This window comes from Pholcus phalangioides, unplaced genomic scaffold (genome assembly GCF_987345545.1).
Source record: "Pholcus phalangioides strain wild (caught in Gottingen) unplaced genomic scaffold, Ppha-v1.0 ptg000024l_1, whole genome shotgun sequence".
NCBI lineage: Eukaryota > Metazoa > Arthropoda > Arachnida > Araneae > Pholcidae > Pholcus > Pholcus phalangioides.
In genome coordinates, this window is record NW_028301616.1 from 31247505 (window position 1) to 31271524 (window position 24020).

A 24020-nucleotide genomic window follows, 5' to 3' on the forward strand; every position below is an offset into this window, starting at 1 on the left:
GATGTTTTCTGTCATATTAATAATTTTAAAAATTGTATTGAATTCTCGATTTTTTTTTAAATATTGAGTTCGCTTAGAGATTTACGAAGCCCAGGAAATTAAATATGAAGTAATTATCCAATGATCCGGACATATATATATATATATATATATACTTTTGAGTTTGATATCCAGGCAATAACATTAATTCCCACTTTTTATTTATATCTTCTCAAGCATGAAAATTAAGTTCTCCGTATTGTCTTTTTATATTCAACTGCATAAATTGATATAGTTTAGGTTGTTGTAAAATCAATTATGTGTCCGTATAGTACATCGAAGAAATTCCACAGCTTTAAGCATTTTTGGAAACAGAAACAGGCAGAAATAGATAACTTGAAGTTCGGGAGGGGGATCGAAATATCTAGCGCCCCTTAAAAGAAAGGAAAAAAAAAATATTCGTTTCTATGTTTCTTTAAATCTAGATTTGTTTATTTCCTGAAGTCGCCATATTGGTTAACTTAGACACGGTTTGCATGTCCCTCAAAGAAAGAGGGAGATATCACGTGATCCAAAAAGCCTCTATTGAAGAAATCCCGGGCAGCGCCGGGTAATATAGCTAGTTAAATATAAAATAATGAGCTGGACCCACTTTTGAGGCGGATATCCATGCAATAACATTGATTTCAAAAATTTTTATTTATATCTTCTCAAGTGGGAAAATATGAGAATTAATGTCTCCGTATTGTCTATATTATCCAATTGCATCAATCCATATAGTTCAGGATGTTTTTAAATTAGGCCCATATAAATTACATCGAAAAAATTCCGCAGCTTTAGTCAAGCATTTCTTGAAGCAAAAACGGGCAGATCGATAACTTAAAGTTAAAAAAAAAATTTGAATTTCTAGCTCCCATTAAAAAAAAGAAAAAACAATTCATTTCTGTTTCTTCAATTTATATTTGTTTCTTTCATGAATCGCACAGGAAGTCGCCATATTGGTTACCTTGTATATCCTTGAAAAAATAGAAATATCACGTGATCCAAAAAGCCTGACAAATTTTCATTTCCCTCTCTGTAGGCTTGCTACCCATCTTGCTACAATCATTAGTAAATTGCCCATGGCGATAGATAAGACTTGTGCTCGGTTTGAAATCTACCCACCTTGCTACAGTTCGGTAAGGTAATGCAGATGCAGCTCAAGCCTCTTTCTGTCTGACAAGTTGTCGACTTCCAAATTCATAAGACAGATGGCAGCACTAGATTAACACGCAACAAGCTATTTAGGAAACAAACTTCATGTTAATAAGGCTCGTATACACTAGCCCAGCGTTTCTCAACCTTTCTTGACTCGGGAGCCCTTTTCAGTATATAATTTCTATGGCGGTGCCCTGTTTGACTCGAGGAGCCCTTTTTTGTACATAATTTTTATGGCAGAATCTTGTAAGCCTCTCTTATTTACTTATCTATCAAATTTACTGATTAATTTTATTTTCCTCGAGTCACCGCGGAGCACCGGTTGAGAACCGCTGCACTAGCGTGCCGATCCTGCAACGCACAACCCCCTGCAGCGGTTCTAATCCGTTTGTGGGTGCACAAACTTCCTTTGCGTTCCTTTCTTTCCTTTGTGTTCGTTGAAAAAACCGATTCCGGTTGGTCCAGTGAAAACAGCTCGAGAATCGTTTGCAACACCTTAAAAATTACTGAACAATCAATTGCGATTGCTTTCATTGCATGATTCGCTCACCACCTTCTTACTTGTAAATAAATTCAAAAATAATTTATTTTTTTCACGACACTATTTCAATATTCTATAAGATTGACTCAAACTAAAGGAAAATGACAAAAATGACTTGGTAACAAAAAATATTTTGGACAAAACAGTGTACTTGCAACCACAAATAATTCTATCCTGTCTCTCTTCAAAATATGTTACACTAGTTTATTTACTTTTTTTTTTTTTGAGGAGTCTCCCAGAGTCCAGTGTGTAAACTCCTCAATGCACAGCAAATTACGAAGGCATGCAAGTTTTTTTAAGAATGACGCTCCTTTGAGACCACTTTCAAAATCATAGTGCAAAATGTATAAGTTGCAAAGCCCAATGTAAATAAGTCCAGGTGAACTGAATGGTTTTACTGCGCTGTCCATCTTTTTTAAAGGGATTTGTTTACATTTTACTGTTCAATGCCGGTGTCATAATTTTCGATTAAATGAAGCACACTTTCATTTCTAGCTCTTTGCAGAGCCTTGTAAACATTGTTTATACCTCTACATGTCCTAAAAATACAGAAGGCAGTCTAATGCTATTGGGTAATATCAGAGTTACAAAACATAGAATCAGCGGTTCTTAAACAGGGGTGCGAAATAGCGTTTTAAGGGTGCGAGATAAAAAAAAACATGATGATTGATTATTCAAGAAAATTAAAATAAGGGAAGGCTTCCCAATGTAGATCAATTTCAAAACGTTATTTGTGGAAGCTGCAGCCTCTAATTTATCAGATTCCAATCTTGAAATAAGTTTCCACATGAGATCTTGAAAAGAGCTACAAATAAAAAAAAAGAGCAAAGTATTTGGAGCTTTGAAATCTTTTTAGAAATGAGTAGCTCAGTGCCTCCAGAGTGACCATCTCAAACTTAATGGAGTATTTACTGCCAGCCCAATAGACAGGGCCGGTCTTAGACCTAGTGGCGCCCCCCCCCCCACCCAGCTGCGAATCCAGAGTGATGTGTCAGAGGAAGCAATTTTTGCGAGTCATTACCGTCCCGTATTTTAAGGGACAGATTCATTCTACCATATTATCACTCTAGGTGGGAGGGGCGCGCTTGTAACTCCTTTTTCTGAGCATAACTATTTCAAGGAGACTCCAAGAAAAGACCCGAAAAATCACGCTACGGCCCTGGGAAGGGGCAGTGCCGTCTTAAAAGCATCATGCCCCCCCCCCCCGGGCGAAGTGGTTTTTTTTTAGGCCCTACCTAGTAAATTCTAGAAAATTTTAACTAGATCTCATTTTCGTGAGGCCCTTCTACACTTGAGGCTTCCGGGCCGCCCCATGCGTTAAGAAGGCAGTGGGAAGGGGTTGTTTTTTCTCTGTAGATTTTTTTAACCTAAGGGACTTCGGCTTTAATTTCAACGATAACGCACCATTCTTGAAGTTTGGGCTGAACATCCCTGATGTTAGAAAAATAATATCTAAAGTGAAAAAGAAGCAACCCGCACGTTTGTGCATACAGGGTCTGAAATGATTATGCATAATCACCGGTAAAAGTGATAAATGTTGCGAAATTTATCAAACTTATCGAGGCGATTGGTGTTTGTGAGACTTGTACAGAGCGAACTGTTCTGAAAAAGGAGTTGGATCTATGGTTCCATTTCGAATTTGCTCAGCTAATCGCAACTTCCAACTGTTCTTCCTACATCTTTTAATGGCAACAAAAGACCACTCAATCTACTCCTGGAAAATCTCGCATTTCTCTCTTTCAGATGTTATTTTCCATTTCCTAAGAACTTTTAGTTCTAGAACTTTTTTTTCTTGTTTCACGGCGCCAATCCAAATGTTTTCCACCAAATGTTTCCCAAATGTTCACCACTGTGCCTCAAATCGTAATATATAAGCTTACCTTACAGTTACAGGCATCTAGATTAAGTTCTCGCTACGATTCGTATTTTCAAATGTATAGCATAGTGGAAAAATTGCATGTTTTAATAAACTGGCACACTAATTAATAAATCTATTTGGTGAGACATATCATCGCTCTCACACCTAGTACCTTACCAAGGCGCAAAACAATGCTGTGAAACATATCTTAGGGACAACGATACCAATAGAATAAAGCAATACATATTTTGCACCTCAAACTTTCTTCTTAGTTTCAAAAACAGAATTGGGGCGTGAGGGTCATGATTGTGGTTTGCAAAGCTGTTTAAAAAAATCAAATTTAATTTCCAACATACGTTCCTCATTAGTTTCTTCAAAGGGAAAAGATGTCTTTTTAGAGTCCCTTTGTGGCTACACTTCACCAAGGCCTCATAGACAGAGATACTGCCTAGGAGCCAAGGAGCCTCATGGGAAGCTTCACCGTTACTCACCGGGTATCTGGAACAAGATCCATTACTCTAAAGTTGTGTATGTTGGTTTGTTACAATTTTTGACACACACACACACGCGCGCGCGTACTCAAGGGCGGCTCGAGACAAAATCTCTACCCGAGCGGGGTTTCCCTTTTGGGGTTCCCTGACCTCCCCAATCAAAAAAAACTTTTGTTTCAATCGATTCATTTTGATGCGTTCAAAGGAACAGCGGTATTTTATGTCATAACACACATCATGTCGAATTTTTTTTGCCCTTTTACCTTGGCACTCCTTCTAGAGCGGGCAGAAATCATCTTCCCCTTTTTTCGCCCTTTTACTTCGGACTTAACGCCCCCCGCTAGAGAGGGCACAAGTAAGTTTTCCTAATTTATTTCTTTTCTGCGTTTCCACTTTGGATATGACGCCCCTCTTAAAGCGAACAGAAATAATTTTCTGTAATTTCTTTCACCTTTTTAAACCGGATTTGGTGATGTTGTTTTATGGTAGTTATTAGAGCCAGTATTATTCGAAAAAACAACTTTGAAGAATAATTTCATCTCTCAAATTTTTTTAAGGTCAGTTTGGTAGGAGGAAGTTTCTTTTTTTTCAAACCGAACAAAACTTCGATCTATCACTAAGGCCAATTTACTACCGAGTGAGTTCTGCCGGGAATGTGAGTGTCTGACAGCCTGATTGAGTATCTAGCGTTGTGTCTGACGTTTCAATGCTGTCATCTTTATTTCAAATTGTGAGCGAAGTGTAATGATTGAATACTTGTACCGTTTTAGGTCTGTTGCTATCTTTTGCGAGACTTTTTAACGAGAGATCGGCTCACATTCGCACCTCAAAGTTGGGAACCACAGAAAACTAACTACAGCCGACCACCACTGTGGTGACCATAGACTAAAGATATAAATAAACCGCGCACGCTATTCATAAAACTTGTCGAACGTGAAGAAAAGATGAGCAGTATTGTCGGGGGAAGAACAGGTTCTGTGCTATTACATTTGGCTCGTTTTCCAGAACATAGTGATTTCGTGTTAATGCTAGGATGTTGTTGTAACGAAATTTGACTCGATCGAGTTGATGAAAACCTTCCTTCATTTGTTCAATGAATTTAATTCATTCTTTTGTAAGATATTTAGGAAATGTGGGATTTGAAAAAAAAAAATCAATTCTATATAATATAAACAAATATTGAAAAACGAAATTTTTTTATTTTCCAAAAGGGATAATTCCTAATAATTTAAGACTTTTGAGTTTTTAAATCTTATTTTATATATATAACCTATCTCTTATATATACAGCCTATTTCATTTATATTTTTAAATATTCTCTTCTCATTCACTTTGCCACTTTTAATTTCGAAAATTTATTTTAACTAGGGGTTATTAAAACATAAAAATTATCTTCCAAGAACATTAAAATTACTCTAATCATACATTTATTTTGAGTATATAATTATAATGCATCATATTATGTTATGTAATGTAACACATTCGCCCTCATACCATATTCAGTCATGAAACATTCAAATAATAAGCAAAAATTTCATTTCTAACATTCCTGAAAAACCTTTTATAACCTTATCATACAAAAATGTAAACACTTACATAATATTTCAGGAATAAAATTAATTTTTCAAGAAAATTGCAATACTTCATCGTTAGTACTTTTCTAAATTATAAGAAATGAAATTTCGTGTAGCGTATATATGTATAATTTAGAGTACGTAAATGCATGTTACATGTGTAACCTCTTCGCTCCAGAAGTATACATATGTGAATCTTCATTTTTTTTTTTTTAGGCATTAAGTATTTTTTAGAATGATTTTTTCTTCAAGTTAACATCTGAGGTACACATAGTGACTTCAGATCCTAACTCAGACGGTCCTAATAAAGATATTGACTGAATATTAATCAATCAATTAATTAATTGATTTTTCTTGTTTGAGGGCAATTTCACACATACAACACAAACACAAATTAATCAATAAAAAAATTTCTTATCTGTAATAGTTTTATCTCAAACGTGAAGAGAGGTAAAAATACTATTTTTAGAGGTAGTTATACATTTTTATGCAAAACTGCCATTGTCTAGAGGGTGAGTTTTCATTACATTCTATTTAAATAAAATATTTGCCATAAATTCCTCATTCTGAAAAGCATATTTTCTTCAAGTTGAGCGAAACTCGAATAAACTCACTAGCTCGCCAAATCTTGCGGAGACGTATATTTCAGTTAAAAGTTAATAAAACTCACTACTTCAATCATTTATTGCCAAAAATTCTAGTAAAACATTTAATAATGGCTCATGACATTTGAATTTTACCAAAACTTGGAACTTTAAATGAATTAAATCCAAAATGGAAACGTTAAAAACTGAGACTACGTCAGAAATCCATTGAATCGTCAATTCAATATTCCAATTTTTAATTTATAAGAAGGGGAATAAGCAAAAAGTATTCCCTTGTGAAAGGATACTGGCCTCCCCTTTCCTAAACCGTTCAGAACATCCGAAAGCTGCGCAAGTGTTGACCATTCTAATCAAAAATAAGACAGCACGTGTAGATCGTCATACGAATAGCCATTTACTCCCAAGCTCTATTGTTGAATTTCCCTCTATCACTAGTTTTTTATCCAACATCAAACAATATCTTTGTCATTCTCAATCGCATCCTCTTGTATAGGCCCAAGGGCCAACAATATTGTATAAATAAATAAATAGCCATAAGGAAAGCATTGCCAGCGAGATTCCCTGACCAGCCTTTTGACCGGAGTCACGTGACTCCGGATCTTTGCTTCACATTGTAACCCCTCGCGCGCACTCTATAGTATTCTTACTCTGTGGTGGTGACGTTGGGGTTTGAACCCGGGACCTCGTGATGCGGGTCCGTCACTATGATCACTCAACCACCACAATGGCTAAAAGGAAGAGTGCATCTTACATTAGTAAGTGCTCAAAATGTGCTCCGTCCATTGAGATACATGAAGCACGGCGTGGGATGGAGAGCTGAACCCGCTCCAGTATGGACGGTGTCACTGCCGCATGCAAGGCGGCTATGGGGTCTTCTTGCGAGTCAAGCGTATGCCTATACACAAGCGCTTTAAAATGGCCCCATAAAAAAAATCTAAAGGGTTTAGGTCAGGTGATCTAGCAGGCCACCGATTTGGGTATTCGTGATTTAACCACTCGCGGGCATTCGATTCGTAATGGGCCGGTGCCCCATCCTGCTGCAGCCAAAGATTTCGCAAGATAGCCAAGGGAAGGTCTGGGAGGCAATCTCTCAAGAAAACGAGGTAGTTTTCAGCAATAAGACGTTGTGGAAGCAGATATGGTCCCAGAAGATTGTTGTTTATAATGCCGCACCAAACATTAATTCCCCAACGAACCTGATGAGCATTTGGGCGTGTTGCACAGGGATTTGAAAAATTCCAGATATGGCTGTTATGGACACCTTCACGAGTAAATGTTGCTTCGTCAATCCATAGAATCCTATTCAGGAAAGTGCTGTCATTGGAATCCTATTGAAGCAGCCATTGACAGAATTCTTTCCTTCGCGGATAATCTTCTGATGAAAGTGCTTACATCGACCCGTGTGTAAAGATACGGATGCAAAAACTCATCGTGCAATTGAATTTAATTCTCGTGCGATCGCTCGACTGCTGGTCGTTGGATCCGATTCAACCAACGACAACACGTTACCTTTGAAAGCCGGTGTTCTTACGGACGATGTTCTTATGGTCCAGCGTCGTTTGGTTGTGGTGATACACACGCTGACTCGCGTAATCGGCTGTCCAGTTGCGAAATAACTTTATGGTCTGGGTGCTTTCTACCGTTGACTGTATAACCTTGCAAGGCTGATCCGTAGCACTCACCTAATATAAGGTGCATGTCACAATATTCTTGTATGCTTAATGCCATCAGATTAGAAATTATAACAATAAGTAATTAGACGCAGTGCTTTCTGGAGAATAAAACAAAACGACTAACGCTTATCTATATAACCTCTGCGAAGCTAGCTTTGTGAGATGCAAACCTGTTCTGACTTGTAAAAGTGTTTTCTCTTCTCTGAAAAGTGCGAGGGAAAAAAACTGGTTTTTATATCTTTCGTTTTCTGTATAGCAGAGTTAGTACATTTTTAGCATTGTCTAAAACGCCAAGTTATACATTTGGTGAATTTGGCCGGATTTTTAAGTGACGTCATCAATTTAAAAGCGCTATAATTCATTAATTACGGGTCAGATCTAAAAACGGAAAACACTTTTCCATACTAGTTTTTCACAAGGAATCACATGTGTAATTGTTGGACGGTCGATAGTTACCACCCTGTATACCTTCCTTGGACCGTATATATGTTGAACGGCACCATGCGATGAAGTGGCAATCAGCTAATTGCTCGTAAATGGCATTGGGGCCACCAGAGATGGCGACGTACGTAAAAGATGTTCTCTCCACACACACGGAGGATGAATTAACCTTTCCAAAAAAAAATCAACATTTTTATACATACAAAAATGTCAATTTTCCGTAAAAACCTTGTTATAAATAAAGAGAGGACATCTCTCAAAAGATAGCATTTAATCCTCCATTTCGAAGTGTTTTAGACCTGTGGGTAATCAGTTTGAGCTTTATACGAGAAATTGACATTTGTGAATCAAACCTGTAGGTGTTCGAACTTGTTCTAAAATATTGTGGAACGTTCGAGCACGCACATCTCCCAGTCCGATTTATGGTTCGGTCCGTAATGCTGAAATGAGGAAAGAAAATTTTAAATTTTTCTTGTGTTCCGGTGCGGTGTGTTTCATATGGTCACTTATGACATTTCTGCTCAAATTGGTACCACGGATTCCGACACCTGAGTTACACAGGTGGTAACTCAAAATTTCACGGAAAGAAGCCTTTTATGCATCTCCTAAGAGTAATGTGTGCGCTGGTTTCCGATTCCTCACCGTTAGATTGGATAACTTGAATTTCCGGTTTTTAACCAATCCGTAGCGGTGAGGACTGGCAGAATCAAAAACTAGCGCGCACTATATGTTCGCACCCTAAGGTTTCGATCCTGCTTCGACCGTGTACCAAACCACGATAATCACGTCAGAGACAAATCCTCGCATGACGAAATCACGTCACATCAGTGTAACGTGTTTCGTCGCTTTGAACTAGTGCACCGAGCTAGACGCTCTCTTCCCTGTTTTCCCCCCTAGCCTAGAAGACACTGAGCAAAAGGCTCAGTGTCTTCTAAGCACCCTATAATATTATGAGGGCGTCACGTCTGTAGTTAAAGCACCAAGACACCTTTTGTAACAATATTTCAAAATCTGCAGGCTTTAATTTCACGACTGCTTAATCCCACTCCAAAATTCAATAATTTCTAGGCAAGCTTTTTGACACGTTTTTCTGTTATCATTGAAGTGAGATTATCATGTACTTTTTAAGAACACCTAGAATTTCTGTCCAAGGGAAACACTTTCGCAAGTTTTTTTATCGGAGCAATACGGAATGCATTTATTTGCTCAAAGTCCGCCGAGAGAAAGTTGTTGATTGTGTGTGTATAAACAAGTTTTTTATATTATTACGTTAAATGTGATAAAGATTACACTTCATTCAAGGCCATCACAAGGCTCAATGGATCCGATAAAAAAAAACAATTGCTTTGGTGATCACTTCTCATACAAACCTCATTTAAACTGAACTTTCGACTTCGCTGGAACCACCTTGAACAAAATCCCATTATCAGGTCAGAAAAGATAATTCAGATTTTTACTCGGGCGTTTTGAAAAATTTCGTTCACGAGTGTTTTTTAAAAATCTCTAGCTCTATTTTATTTCGATCTAAATTAAGTCTTTTAATAAGTCCTTTTGTGTGAAGCTGGTGAATGAATTTATTGACTTGTTCACGTTCTGCTTGTAATGATACCATTAACCCTTTACTGTCCTATGTCGAGGTGGAATCAACAATCAGGAAAAACGATTTTATTCTTGTAACAACCTCATGACTTTTTTTTGTAGCCGAGCACAACTCAGGTCTATCGCCATAGGCAATTTTACTACCTAGTGAGTTGTGCCGGAATTGTAAGTGTGTGTACCTAACAGTCTGAGTGCGTATCTAGTGTTGTGTATGATTTTTCAGTGCTGCCATCTATATCTCAGAAGTGAAGTGAGTGATTTGTACTGTTTGTAGGCCTGTTACTCTGTGGCGAGACTTTAACGGGGAGATCGGCTCGCATTTGCGCGTCGAAGTTGGGAACCACAGAAAACCAACTTCAGCCGACCTCCACTGTGGCGACGGTGGGGCTCGAACCCGGGTGTCCGCGATGCGAGTCCGTCACTATGACCACTACAGCCTAAGAAAGCCAATAGACAGTTTCAGTCTGTCGTACTTTTCCTAATTTAGGTACGATTTTCTCCAGTTTACAGGAGTATATATAAAACCGATCAATATTATCCCGCAAACTCTCCCAGTTTCATGATGCATTTTACAGCAAGACTAGACAAATTGTAAATTCGAAACACATTGGTTTTATAGTGAAGATATATTTTGGCCAGTCTTCTAAATAGATATCCAAATGGTATATGGTTCCAACCCGGGAATATCCTAGTCTGTAAATATTACTTCGTTTAAGTTTATTACGGAACAAGATTTTGATAGAGCTAGACAAATGCTGGGTGGAAACTCGAGGTATAGTAGTTATATAGGAGATTCCTGAATTATGGGGGAGGGTGCTCAGAATGGGGTTACAAAATTATCTTGCCCCGACTGACTTGAGATCCCGTGTCAAGCCCAAAGCAATCAAATAATCGTATAATTTTCATTCATTTCACTCACGATTCCAATTTTTTCATCACAATATCAAAAAATCTTCAATAAATCCCGAATCACCATTTTCAATCATAGAATTATAATTAGATCTTAAATTTCTTCCTATTCTTTGTTTTTTTATGGATACAATTTTCGTTCAAATATTCTCTCGCGCATACAGGCACGACCTCCTATATAACCGTTACAGGACGACCCAGGTTTTTAAAAAGCACTGAAAAATTTAATAAAAAAAAGGTCCTACACAAGAGTAAATATGGCAAGTAGATAAGAGTATGCCCTATTACTTTCATCCGCTCATAGTAGAAATATTTGGGATTTCCTCTCACACGTGTACCTCTCGTAGCTAAACAAGAGTATATACAGGGCTTCCATAATTAAAACACCCTATTTAAAGTAGCCAAAAGGCGAGAAACCAGTCATCCGAAAATTTTGTGGGCTTCATGAAGTGATGGGAATTTGTTTCAAGGGGAAAAAATTAGTTGCCCATGTCACCACAGGGCGTTTCACTTTGAATACCTGTAGTAAACATGTAAATTTGTGATGTCAGCTACAACTGTTATAAAACCTAGAAACATTCGCGGAGGTGTTTCTGAATGAGTTTTGCTGCTCACAATGACGATAAGTTTAAGAGATCGTGCTTTCATAGTAAAATTTTCACCAAAACAGCAATTCCGCAGTAACTGCTCTGCGGAAATATCGGACTTGGAAAAGGTGGAGAATGTTAAAACCTTCGGAGTATGATAACGAAATTTGAAACCACGGGATCGTTGGCTTTTTCGCCCTGGAAGAAAACAGTTTCTATAGACGCAGTACAGGATGTTTCACTTCAGGTGGAAGAGGCAGGGGTGCAAGCGCCCCTCATCCATTTTGAAGCAGCAAACTTTCATTTTTGGGGTGGATATTTTAAAAATGGAGCAGAACTAAAAACTACCTGCAATATAAGGAGTAATTTTTGTGAAATGCCAAAAAACTAATTCTAAATTTCCTTTACAAATTAAAGTCCTTAAATCTTTTTCTGAAGTAACTTATGTCGCTACTAAAACATGCATTACTGAAACAACGAATAATTAGACTAAATTAAACACGATACTGAAAACTTAAACAGCAAAAATTTCTGCTCCTTGAACACTGTCATCCTGATATTACATTCTGCACACTTTTTGCTATAAGGGTTTCCATGAATAAAGGTTAGTTTCTCACAGAATTTAAAGAAATGACTAAATTCAAACGCGAAATGTAAAAAAATGAGAATATAAATACCTTATTTACTTAAACAATTTCTAATAGCATGTTAATAAACTAAATTATTTTTCCTGCTGTTTTCTCAGCCCCGGAATCCTGTAACAATATTTTCTCTACGAATCACGAGTCGCTTTCAGAAGTTCAGCATCTAAATGACAATTTTTCATGCACTTGAACATAATATTGCGTCTTATTCCATTAAAGCATTGGATGGACATATTTTTAATTGTTCACTTTTGTTAACACTGAACTATTACTGTCGGCGTTACCATGCGCGAGATATAAAAAGCCTTCACCAAAAGTGGCAAACTTTTGAACTTCGGGCTGCTTCCAAGGTTACTAAGTTTGAATGCGTCAAATCAATATCCATCTATTCTCTGAACTGATTTCATTTCTTGTAATTCTTTACATTGTAGAGCAACCCATTCATCACACATAATTGGCAGTTCTGATGGGATACATTAAACATCCCAGCAATGCACGGAAAGGAGTGCGAAAAACAAGAGGGTGCAAACATTTCATTCTCGACTACATTTTGGGAAGATACTACATATATGAATGTCCTAGGTATATCAGAGGTCATGTAAAATGAGCATGCTCCTAGTACAACTGATTCGTTTGAATATGGTTAAGAGCATGCCATCCCCAATGCGGGGGCGGACCGAGCGGTGACAAAAAGCTTCGTCGACCAAAAAGCGTGGTCAGTAGCGCTAAAAATAGATTCTGCATAGGTAGGGTTGCTTTTCCACGAGGCGCCCCTGTGCACCAAATCCGGATTTTCGCGATGTGAAATTGTTACGATTGGCAACCACCGACTAACCACACGACCGTATAGCGGCTAGATGACAAAATTATGGATATTTTAGCTGGAGTTTTACAGATCGTTTTCCCAACAATCTCCGAAAATTTTTGGTAATTCAAACGAGTAAACAAATCCTCTTTTCGATTCTTCGCAATCTCGTGGGAAATAAAGCGAATTTTCAAGCCATAGATATGCTGTCTTTGAACGCAAGTTGGTAGCCGCGGTTATTTTCAGTATGTAACCCGCAGGGGAAAACTCTCCGAGTTTCATTCAGGGACTTCGGGGTAGTAGAACTACTCTCCAAGTTCATGAGATTAATCGATTGTGGTAAAAAGTAAAAAATTTGTTTCCCTCCGTATCTTTTTCCTTGTCTCGGAAAGAACGCGCCCCGTGAACTAAATTTTCATGCCTCTTTCCTAAATTCCGGGTATTTGACGCACTACAGTGCATTAGCGGTATGCCGCGAACCACAAACAATTGGCGCAAATGCACAGGGATTCGGCGCACCATGTAGCAAAAGAACAGTTTCGGGGCAGCTCTTGCACCCCTGAAGAGGAAAACTTCTAATTCTCGAGCAAGCACTAGTGTGAGGCGTTTGATAGGCCACGTTCAATTGTCCACAAGATCATGCGGAATATATCCTCCGATAATATCCGTAAAAACTTGTACGTCACTTGTGCAGCGGTTGCTTCTACATAACTATGACGCTCGACACCGGTTCTCACTAGTTTCTAGCTCGTGTTAAAAGGTCTATTCAGAGTGGCCTTGGAATATCCTCTGGACAGACGACGTGCATTTTCACTTGGATGGTGGCCGGAACAATGAATTTAGGAACCAGAAAATCCGCACGCTTAGATTCCATTGCATTCACCAAAAGTGACGGTATGGCGTGGATTTACTGCATCACTTATTCTTGGTCCCCAATTCTACGAACGTAAACTACTAAAGAACGTGTCATCAGCCAGCACTTCCCTAATTTAAGGTTCGGGGGGGGGGGGGCATAGTCCATGCGATTTTTGACTTCGGGGCATTAGAAACGTCTGGTAAGCCGCGACAATCCAAAAACTTTACCTCTCTTTAAAAGGCACACGCCACGTGCTGAACATCTCCCGCACACTTCGGTCAGCGGTGGAACAGGCTATCTTGCCGTTTCACATGGTATCTAAAAATGATGGGCATCATGTGGAACATGTTTCGTTGCAGTAACAATTGTTTAATTGTTAAATTAAACGCTTGCTTAAATGCGTCATATCTTTAATAAAACGCCACCTGGTGGCGTTTTATTAAGGCCTAAATTCCTATCACTTCATGAAGTCCACAAAATTTCCCATTTTTCTAACTGGTTTCACCTGTTGGCTACTTGAAAATAGTCTTAATTATGAATGCCCTGTATGTAGAACGGGCAGGGAAAAATTCAGTGCATAAGGTTACATTGAAATCTCTTGATTATAGAAAAAGAGGTAATGGAAAACAGAACGGGAATGAATCTTACAATTGCGTTTGGACAAGATATTTTGTATGCGATCATTGAATTGAGGAAACAATTTTTTTTAACTTCATATCTATCACTAACTTAGAATAGCTCCCAAACACAGTATTTATTAGAAATTTGATGCACCAACTTGGAATTAGAATTTCTGAAAAGTAATCCCAACATCCCACAGCAACTGTTCTCTGAAACTTACAAATATATATTCTTTCCTTTATTTTAACCCTATAAGAGAATATAAAAGTAATACCAATGAAGTTTAACCAAATCAAAAGAACCAAAAACAATCTAATGGAAAAATATTTCCTTTATTTATGGCTTTGGTCCCTCAAATGCAGGAATGTTGCCTATATGGAAAATCTGGGGTTTCTCATAAGTTAAAGATGCAAAATTTATAAAAAAAAAAAGATGTTTTACCAAAATATTTGGCTCCGGCCAATTTCTTAAAAAATACCTCTAGATCAAAAGATAAAGTTCTTGATTTCGTCATACAAAACAAGAACAAGGGCACCACCCGTGCCTCTGATGACGTTGGACAAGGCACCTTTGAAGAATGCATTTCCACCTTCTGTCTTGTAGATCTTGCTCCAGCAGTCGATGGTACCTTTGTACATCAGATCAGCCTTGGCCCTGCCGCTCTGCATCATCATACGCCTCCTCACAGTATCGAACGGATAGGAAATAATGCCAGCAACGGTAGTGACAGTTTGAGCGATGGCCCAAGAAATTACAATTGGGGTGTTTTTGGGATCTGGAAGCATACCCTTGGCAGTGTCGAAGAAACCAAAATATGCAGCCCTGTAGATGATAATACCCTGTACGGATACATTGAAACCACGGTACAAGCCGGCCAAGCCATCAGACTTGAATATCTTCATCAAGCAGTTTCCAAGACCATTGAATTCTCTCTCACCAGAAGCTTTACCCACATCAGCTGCAAGACGGGTTCTTGCAAAATCCAGAGGATACACAAAACATAGACCAGTGGCACCAGCAGCTCCACCAGATGCCAAGTTTCCAGCAAAGTAACGCCAGAACTGAGTCTTCTTGTCAACTCCAGAGAGAAATAGTTGCTTATACTTATCCTTGAAGGCGAAATTCAAAGCTTGGGTAGGGAAATACCTGATGACGTTGGCAAGGTTGCCTCTCCAAAAGCTCAAGAACCCTTGTTCTTTAGGAATTCTGACAAAACAGTCCACCATTCCTATAAAAATAAAAGCCACAAAAGATTAAATTATGATAGACATGGACATTCAAAAGAATTACGTTAGTCTGATAAAACCTTATAAAAAAAATATACACCTATTCTCCCACCAGCATGTAAGCTAGATAAATTCCTTTAGCAAAAAAGTGATAATTGGAATGGGTGAAGCTTTAGCAAAATGTCTTCGTTTCGTACTTCCTGTACGCATTTTTGTGAAAGTGGCTACTACTTTCGTATTCCAAGATTTTCTTTTGCATTTTGCAAAAATGTGACATGCCATTTAATTGGAGACAACTTCCCTAAATGTTGGTGCCTGGTATTTTCCCAGTATTTCAGGAAAAAAGCCCAACAAGAGCTTCACAATATGAAAAAGTGCTAGCCAAATTTCTGAGTAAAGCAGTGGGTATACCCCCCCCCCCCCCACCACAAGGAAAAAGGTTTTTGGCAATGAACTTTTATTATTAGAGGGAGAATGATATCCGCAGTCTCCGCACTGTTCAAAACATGTTTCCTTGGAAAGTCACATGAAGCATTTATAGTGCGCGTAATCAGTTATAATTCAAAATGCATTTGCACACCGTGTGGAGTTTTCGAAAGCAACACTCCATGTTCCTGGCCAAAGTAGATTGGATATTTATACGCAGTAGATTGAAAAATAGATTTCAAAAAGGTTATAACATGATTATTCATTTTGAAAAATATCAAAAATTTACTAAAATTAAATTTATGGTAATTACACAATTGATAAGAAATAAAATATCTTAATTCCATTATTTTCCTTTAATCAGATTTATGTATATACAGTCAAACCTCGTTAATGAGTCACTCTTGGGAGAGCAAAAATGACTTATTACATGGAGTGACTCGTTAAACGGAGTAAGCCATAGCTGTGCCAATTCCTACCAGAGGACAATTGGGACTTCTAAAAGTGATCCGGTAAGCAGAGTGACGTGTTAACCGGACGACGCACTAACAAGGTTTCACTGTATTTCTATCATCAATTTCAAGACTAACCTTTCTTAAAAAAAAATTTATATTTTCTATTAAAAAATAATAATTTTCTTTAAAGAGAAAATAATTAGGGGCTCTTAACCTATGCAAACTATTTTAAATTTTCCACACCCCAAGGGTAAATGAAAGCTAGTGAAGTTAGTAATCGAACATATCTATAAATCTGATGTCAGCAGATAAAAGCCAAATCAAAATTCAGAAATTATAATCTAATAAATATAATGGTATGTAAAACTAATCATTTAAAAATAGTTAGAGAAAAAAAAAAAAAAATACTGAAAAAAAATTGATTAAAAAAAACTTATAGTAAATCTTTTCAAAACTGTAGTGAAAGACAATTATGCAGGGGAAAAAGGGATTCGTCCTGTTTTTGCCTGTAGGGTTATTTTGCATTTAGACTTGTAATTTTGAGTTCGCCATTGAACGACTAGTTCCAGCGCACACTCCTAACCATATTTTTATTGCCTTACATGTATTCTTGAAGGAGGTTTTAAAATTGCTTACAGCTGTTGCATGCAAAAACCATACGTGTAAATATAAACAGACCTTTACTATGAAAAAATAACTTTACATTTATAGAAGGTACTTGCAAAGAGGTTGCAGACAAAGTTTTTGACTGATCAGGATAAACTTTTTTTCATTATATTATTCAAAGTCTAACATGTTTTCAAACATCATTTCAGACCAAAAACCAATTTAATTCCATCAAGGTTAAAATCCAGTTGCAAATATAAAAATGAAGGAAAGGTAGCCATAATCAGCATAGGATTTTCAATATATATTACAAGATATTTGTAAAACAAGATCTTGGGTGCCAATTCAATGAAAAATATTAGATTTTGCTAAAGAATAAAACATGTCGGCAACAAATAAAAAAAGATTTTGGGAGGGGAATGCTTAGAGTGAATACATATCACTTTTCTTTTTCAATGAAACCTGAGAATATTTCACTGAAATTCAATATTGAAATCTGCAAGAAGAACTGTACAAGTTTGAATTTTTATTAATGAAGTAATTCGATAAATGTACATCCAAACATCAAGTGCAAGAGCAACATTACACCAATTTTCTCTAAATACACATTTGAAATAGCAAGAAAAAAACATGTTTTGAAACTTAAATGATTATTTTAAACTGAGAATTTTAGACTAGTGCTGTTCTCACCAATTCAATTATTTTGCTAACATTTAAATTACGATTATTATGACCATAGATATTAATATTCATCTCAAATATTTGTAATATTTAAACTTGTGTATCAAGTTCATTTCAATCTTTCTCCAGAGACTATTCCCCATTTTTTTTTAAATTTTAATTAGAACCCATTTGTTTCTAGTATTATATTTGACAACAACCCAATTCAAAATGTGGAATCTCAATTACGTTTTTCTGGAAGAAAAATTTTTAGTCTAGGAATGTAAGGACCAAGGGTTCCTCTAATTCTCTTTGGAAATTTACTTTTGCAAAACACAAGAGACTTGTATTTTTAAAAAGTCCCTTAAATATCTAAAGAATCTAGTTTCCAGTCAAATGATTCCAATAAAATTAAAAATCTGAAAGCTTCTGTGTTAATCTGAAGCACTAACACATACTATATCATAGGTTCACTATAATGTTTTACAAGTTGAACTGAGTTTAAGACGATGGAACAGTTTGATAAACCATGCTTTACGACAGTTAACCCTATACAATAAATTTTTTTACATGCTCAGACACAAATGAAATTACACGCTTTAACTGAAGGGACAAATCCTAGACAGGTTCTCATAGCATGTATTGAAAGCCTAAGTACCGTACAAATAAAAAAACTATTTTAGACAGTTTGTAAGGGAAAAATACTTTGCAGCTAACGTTTTATCAAAGCCAATTCTAATATAACGAAAAACTAATCTTACATATCAAAGAATAAAAAAACAAAGCTTTTAATCATGTTATAAAAAACAATCTAATCATATTTCCATTTATCTAATTCACACAAACAGATATACTATGTATCCAATAATCTTAATATTTTTTCAGGACTGGGAGAGTCATTAAATTTCAAGTTTTTTACCCTGCAAATTAAAGTGCTGCTTAAAAACTTGACAGATGAATATAAATAATTTGCTACCACAATAGTCACGTCTAGAACTAATTCTGAGGTGTCTGCAAGCATTTTATATTTAGCCAAGTAACATTCAAGTGCTATCTAGTTTTCTCCCGCACGCAACATCAGAACCAAGGAAAATAAAATCAAGGTTTGCTGCAAGCACAGAAAAAGTCAAAGCATCAAGTTTCAGAAAAAATCATAACTGTAAACAGATACTTCAAATTACTCCGAATCAATTCATGTGCATATAATGCAGATTAAGAATTACTTAAAGCTTAATTTCCTGGAAAACTATGTAATCCCTATAATTTTATTCTGAATGGTAAAAGTTCATACAAGTTTTCCTACACTAATTTTTAATAACTTGTTCATTAGAAAATATGGCCTTGATTTCTAGACTTCTTAAAGGTTTTTGGCTGATCAGGAAAAAAAAGTTCTTTCATTATGTTATCCAAAGTCTAACATGTTATCGAACATCATTTCAGACCAAAAACCAAATTTTATATTTACAACTGACTTAAATTTAAAAGGCAGGCAAAAGAATAAAATTTATTAAAACAATCAACACAAGATTTTTTACGTAAAGTGGATCTGCTTGTAATTTTCTATTTAGAATACTTACCTACTTATTACAACTATCTTTATAGTTCCTACCTTTTATTAAAACTCATTGAGATTTTAAAAAATTTTAAACATTTCCCCTTTACATTTTTTCCCAATCGTTTTCTTTAAAAACATTGAGATCTACTGTAAATTTGTAAAATAGATTTTCAAAAGCTAAATTTATTAATTTTCTAATGCCAACACTTATTAAATCAAATATTTTTATAATTCATACTCAATTTAATTATTCAGCAGTCTGGTGCAGCGGTTCTTTACCTGTCAAAGCCAGCAACCCGGTTTATTTAATTCAAAATTCTATATAATATAAAAAGGATCGCTAAAAAACACAACTTAGCACACCGATTAGTGCTAAGTTGGGAATTATCGCTGCTAAAAAGTAACAAATTTACCACTACCAAATTGAATTACAACAAAAATTGAAAATTGAGACTTATGGACAAGAGAGTGAAACAGATACAAGTCACCTTGTCAATTTCACATGTTAAAAAGCTGCTGGTCACAATTTGTCTTTTCTTCAAAAGAAAACATTACAGTCCCTGTCATAACTTTCAAAAATGTCTTCAGTTCTATCTATCCCGATATTTTTCAAAGGATTAGAGATTTGATGATTTCAGCCTTAAATTCCTTGCCTTGTGACACAGGCCAATAACTGGTTTTTTACAGCGCCACTTTGTTTCATTTTCAGAACTTATGTACTGGATCCATGAATTCATTAAAAAAAAAATTAGATTACTTGATGCAGACCTTGGTCCACCATGAATCTAAGAAATTTTTTTGCTTTGGCTTCAACATCTGCTGTGAAAGTGTTTAAACATAATGTTATTTATCAATATTGGTTATTGTATATATCGAAAGTAATCCAATGACATTGCAGATTTTCAAGCCAGCAGTGCCAAGGCCATATAGCTATACAATTTAATGAAATTGAGCTTTGGACATCTTGAAAAAATATGTGCATAGTCAAACCCCATCCCCAAATTAAACAAATGACTACTCATATACACTATTATATATACTTATATACACTAATATATACGATAATTTTCTTCTGCAATTTGTTTTAGCCTGCTGGAGTTTTCTTCCTAGTTGGCTATTTTTTCCTACGTGTTATCATTTCCTTTAGCTTCTAGACTTATTTTTTCTGAACAGCTTTGATATAAAGGGCAGGTTGGCAATTTTCAGTGCCAAACATGTCTGACAACCCCATCAAAAGTCACCAAGGCTGTTGGACACATTACGACGCCGGAAAAAAAAAACCCGCTAGCATAGAAAACTATTGAAACATAAGAGCTGGATTGAACGAGCATAAAAATATTAAAACCAACAAGCATAATAATTATAAATTAAAACCCGGACTCTTTCTGGAAATCCAGGTCCTTTTAAATAAAATAAGAATAAAAAGGATACAGGGACATCTTGTATGTAAAATAAATATTGGAAAATATTAAAAAAGGTACAACCTGAGGGAAGAGATCCAATATTTAATCCAACCCACACATTACATTATATATGGAAAGAGAAAATGAACTAATCTCCAACGATTTTTCAAATCATTTAAAAACGCAGCAGCTATAAGGTGACGTCATTGGGCAGAAAAAAAAGAATGAAGACACGTTTAAAAATAGTAGTTTGAAATTTTAAAAAACACGTGCTAGAAATAGAAAACGACCACCAGCGCCATCTCGCTGTATATTTTTTTAACAAAGAACATTCTAGAACGACAACCCAGCAGGCAATGGCTACGTAGAACACCACAGTGCGCCAGCGACTTATCGTCATAAAAAAGTCGCCAAGTTGGCTTGTCCCTTATGCCAAAGCTGTTTCAAATCTAATCCAGTAACATTTAAAATTTTGTTCGTTGTAACATTGTTTCCCTAGAATTTTTTAATACTTCATTTAGAATTTCTCAGGATCCGAACAGATGCAGTATGGTCCGCCACGACTTTTACTTTTCTCGCGATAAGTCGCCAAGATCGTCATAATGCTTCTATGGGTTATCGTATTTTTTAACACTTTTCCGGTTTCGTTGGGTGATACTAGATGGTGCTAGCTTCGCCAAACAGGATTTTTCTTTCGTTCACCGCGTTTTTTCAAAAATTCTAAGCAGCTGTTGTTCCATTTCCAGCGCGTCTCTGATTATTATTCCCCCCCCTCTGTAGCTTGCGTCATTACGGATTATTATTTACTGCTCAGGTTGTATCATACCGTTTTATTATTTCATTGTATTTATTAGTTATTCATCTATTGCCATGCCTTCCGTTTTATCGGTTTATTATTTAAAATGAACCTACAGAATTTTTCATGCCCGGATCCGTTTATTTAAAAAAAGGTCCGGGTTTTAGTTTTAATACATAGAATATTTATGCCCGGAATTCCTTATGCCCCGATATTTTTATTATTAGAAAAATGGGCCAGGTGTAATTTTTTTTAATTGATAATTTTTTTTATTTTTATGCTTGGTGGTTACTATTATGTTTTGCACGCTGATGTTTTTTCGGCGTCCGTAGTGTCTGACGGCCTTGGCAATTCTTTGTCAGGCCATCAGACATGTATGGCGCCAAATAATCGCCAAGCGACGGACCATACTACAGCTGTTCCAGTTTCTATATAATTATGACAATTTTTTTTGCTTCGGCAAGAAAGATGTCCGAAGGCACAATTCTGTTTCACTGCTGGCGACTTCTTTTCATTCTTTCAAAGTTTGTCGCCAAAAGAAAAAAACATAACCAAATGGGATTATGCTATAACTTTTTTTGGAAATTGTACACTTGTGAAGAAAAGACCCTACCCTCCCTCTCACAGACTCCTATCTTATATGAAGACTGAAGCCAGGTTTCCCTAGGAACAGGTTCAGTGCCGCTTAAACCGAACAAGACCATTACACACGCACCAGCAGAAACATGACTTTATCACGCTACACATTGTTTTCCTAGTGGGACATCTATTGTCTTACTACTAAACCAGACATGCACCTCGTCCATATTCCTCTGCGGAACCTCTATTGTCTGTATATTTTTGCCATTTCCCACAAAAAAAAAACCAAAGGAAAAAGTGAAAGTAAATAACAAACAAAACGTGCAGTACATTCAACTCTCCCAGAAGCAAATTGGATCACACTCAACATAAAGTGTTAGCACGTTACATTCGGTAAAGAAAAAACAGTCATGCCACTTTTCCTATTGCTGAGTGAACAATGCATTGTGTTAGGCGATTCACGTTATAAAGAAATCTCAGCTTCGAGAGAAAAACCCAAATATCTAGGTCAGGACTGGACAAGTTGCAGGTCACCACGGACAGTGTCTTACCACATGGGCCCACCCGGGCACCTCAGAGAAATTAGAACCGGTTGAAACTTTCAAAAATTTATTGTGTAAGGGCCTCAGAAAAATCATTTGGCCCGGGGACCCATGATGCTCTTAAGACGGCCCTGACCATGGAGACAAAAAAATTGGCAACAACCTGCATGCAATTACAAGCTCGACAAATAAAATCCTTAAATCATTTTTCTTTGGCACCTTGATTTTCCTTAAATCGATTTCTCAAGCCCTGAGAAGTTCATTATCAAGGACCTACATGACTACACGCCCATGTAGCCCCTCCCCTTCGAGAAATATTACTACGAACTTACTCGTAATAAAAATCCACTCAAATATAGTTATTCGATAATTTAAATAGGTGTGGTTTCGCGCAACTACTATGCATCCAATGCCGCCACGTGGACATAACGGGGAAGAGCCGAAGGAATGAATATCGTTCTCATATCAAGTGTAACTTCGTGTTTGAATGTTTTTCTTCAACCACGAATATGGATCCTAGAAAAATTACGCTCTCAATTCAACCATTAAAAACTAATATTTAGTTTTTCACATTAGCATGGTAAACCTCGTGGCTTACTACCTGTACATACCAGGATATAGAGCACTCGCATCGACTCTTCCCTTTCCCCCCACTTAAATTTTAATGCACATTAAATTGATTATGCAATAAAGAAACATTTCATAACGAGGGGGGTGTCACGAGATTTAATCGGAAATTACTAAGAGGTAAATGACACGCAATATGGCGGCGGACAGTAAGGGTTAATGAAGGGGGGGAAAAGATACAATTACCTTTGTACTGTTTTTCGACAGCGATCTGTTTCGAAGCATGTTGTACTTGCAAGAGAAGCTTGACACGTTCAATCGGAGCTACTGCAGTTTTAGAAATGGCAGCGGCGATTCCTCCCGCAACGAAATCTTTAGCGAATGAGACTGGATCGAGTGCGGACATTTTTAATCGCGTGCTTTGCGCAAGGGACCTCACGTTCAAAAGAGGAGGAAATTGCCTGATGTGCCGGATTTATTCAAGTGGTGTGCTAATGGGGACAGAGATTATGAAAGCCCATGTGATCTCTCGCTGTTTCTGATATATTCCTGTAGGTAGCGCTACAAGTCCAAGATTTTTTTTTTCTTTTCCCGATGTGTTTCTTATCTGAATGATTATACGTCCCGCATTATACATTAAGAAATGAATTTTTTTCATAGTTTTTGGCTAACGCATCATTTTAATAAAAATTCCCATTTTATAAAGAATGCTAAAAAGTTCACTTTCAAATTTTTCACCCTTGAATTCGTTATTTAACGCAAGTTGTACTTCGATAAAATGTCACATTTTTTTTGAAGTATGGTCACTTTTTCATGACGTAGAGCA

The 24020-nt window shown here is 36.7% G+C and overlaps 1 protein-coding gene across 1 annotated transcript; it reads right to left on the bottom strand.

Moving 5' to 3' along the window:
- Positions 1 to 14692: 14692 nt before the first annotated feature.
- LOC149069220 (ADP/ATP translocase 3) lies at positions 14693 to 23632 on the bottom strand. Its single transcript, XM_089251094.1, has 2 exons — positions 23441 to 23632; positions 14693 to 15607 (listed from the first exon to the last, which is right to left on the bottom strand). Exons 1-2 carry the CDS (start codon positions 23598 to 23600, stop codon positions 14865 to 14867), a joined length of 903 nt encoding a protein of 300 aa, XP_089107220.1. The 5' UTR covers positions 23601 to 23632; the 3' UTR covers positions 14693 to 14864.
- Between the last annotated feature and the right edge of the window lie 388 nt (positions 23633 to 24020).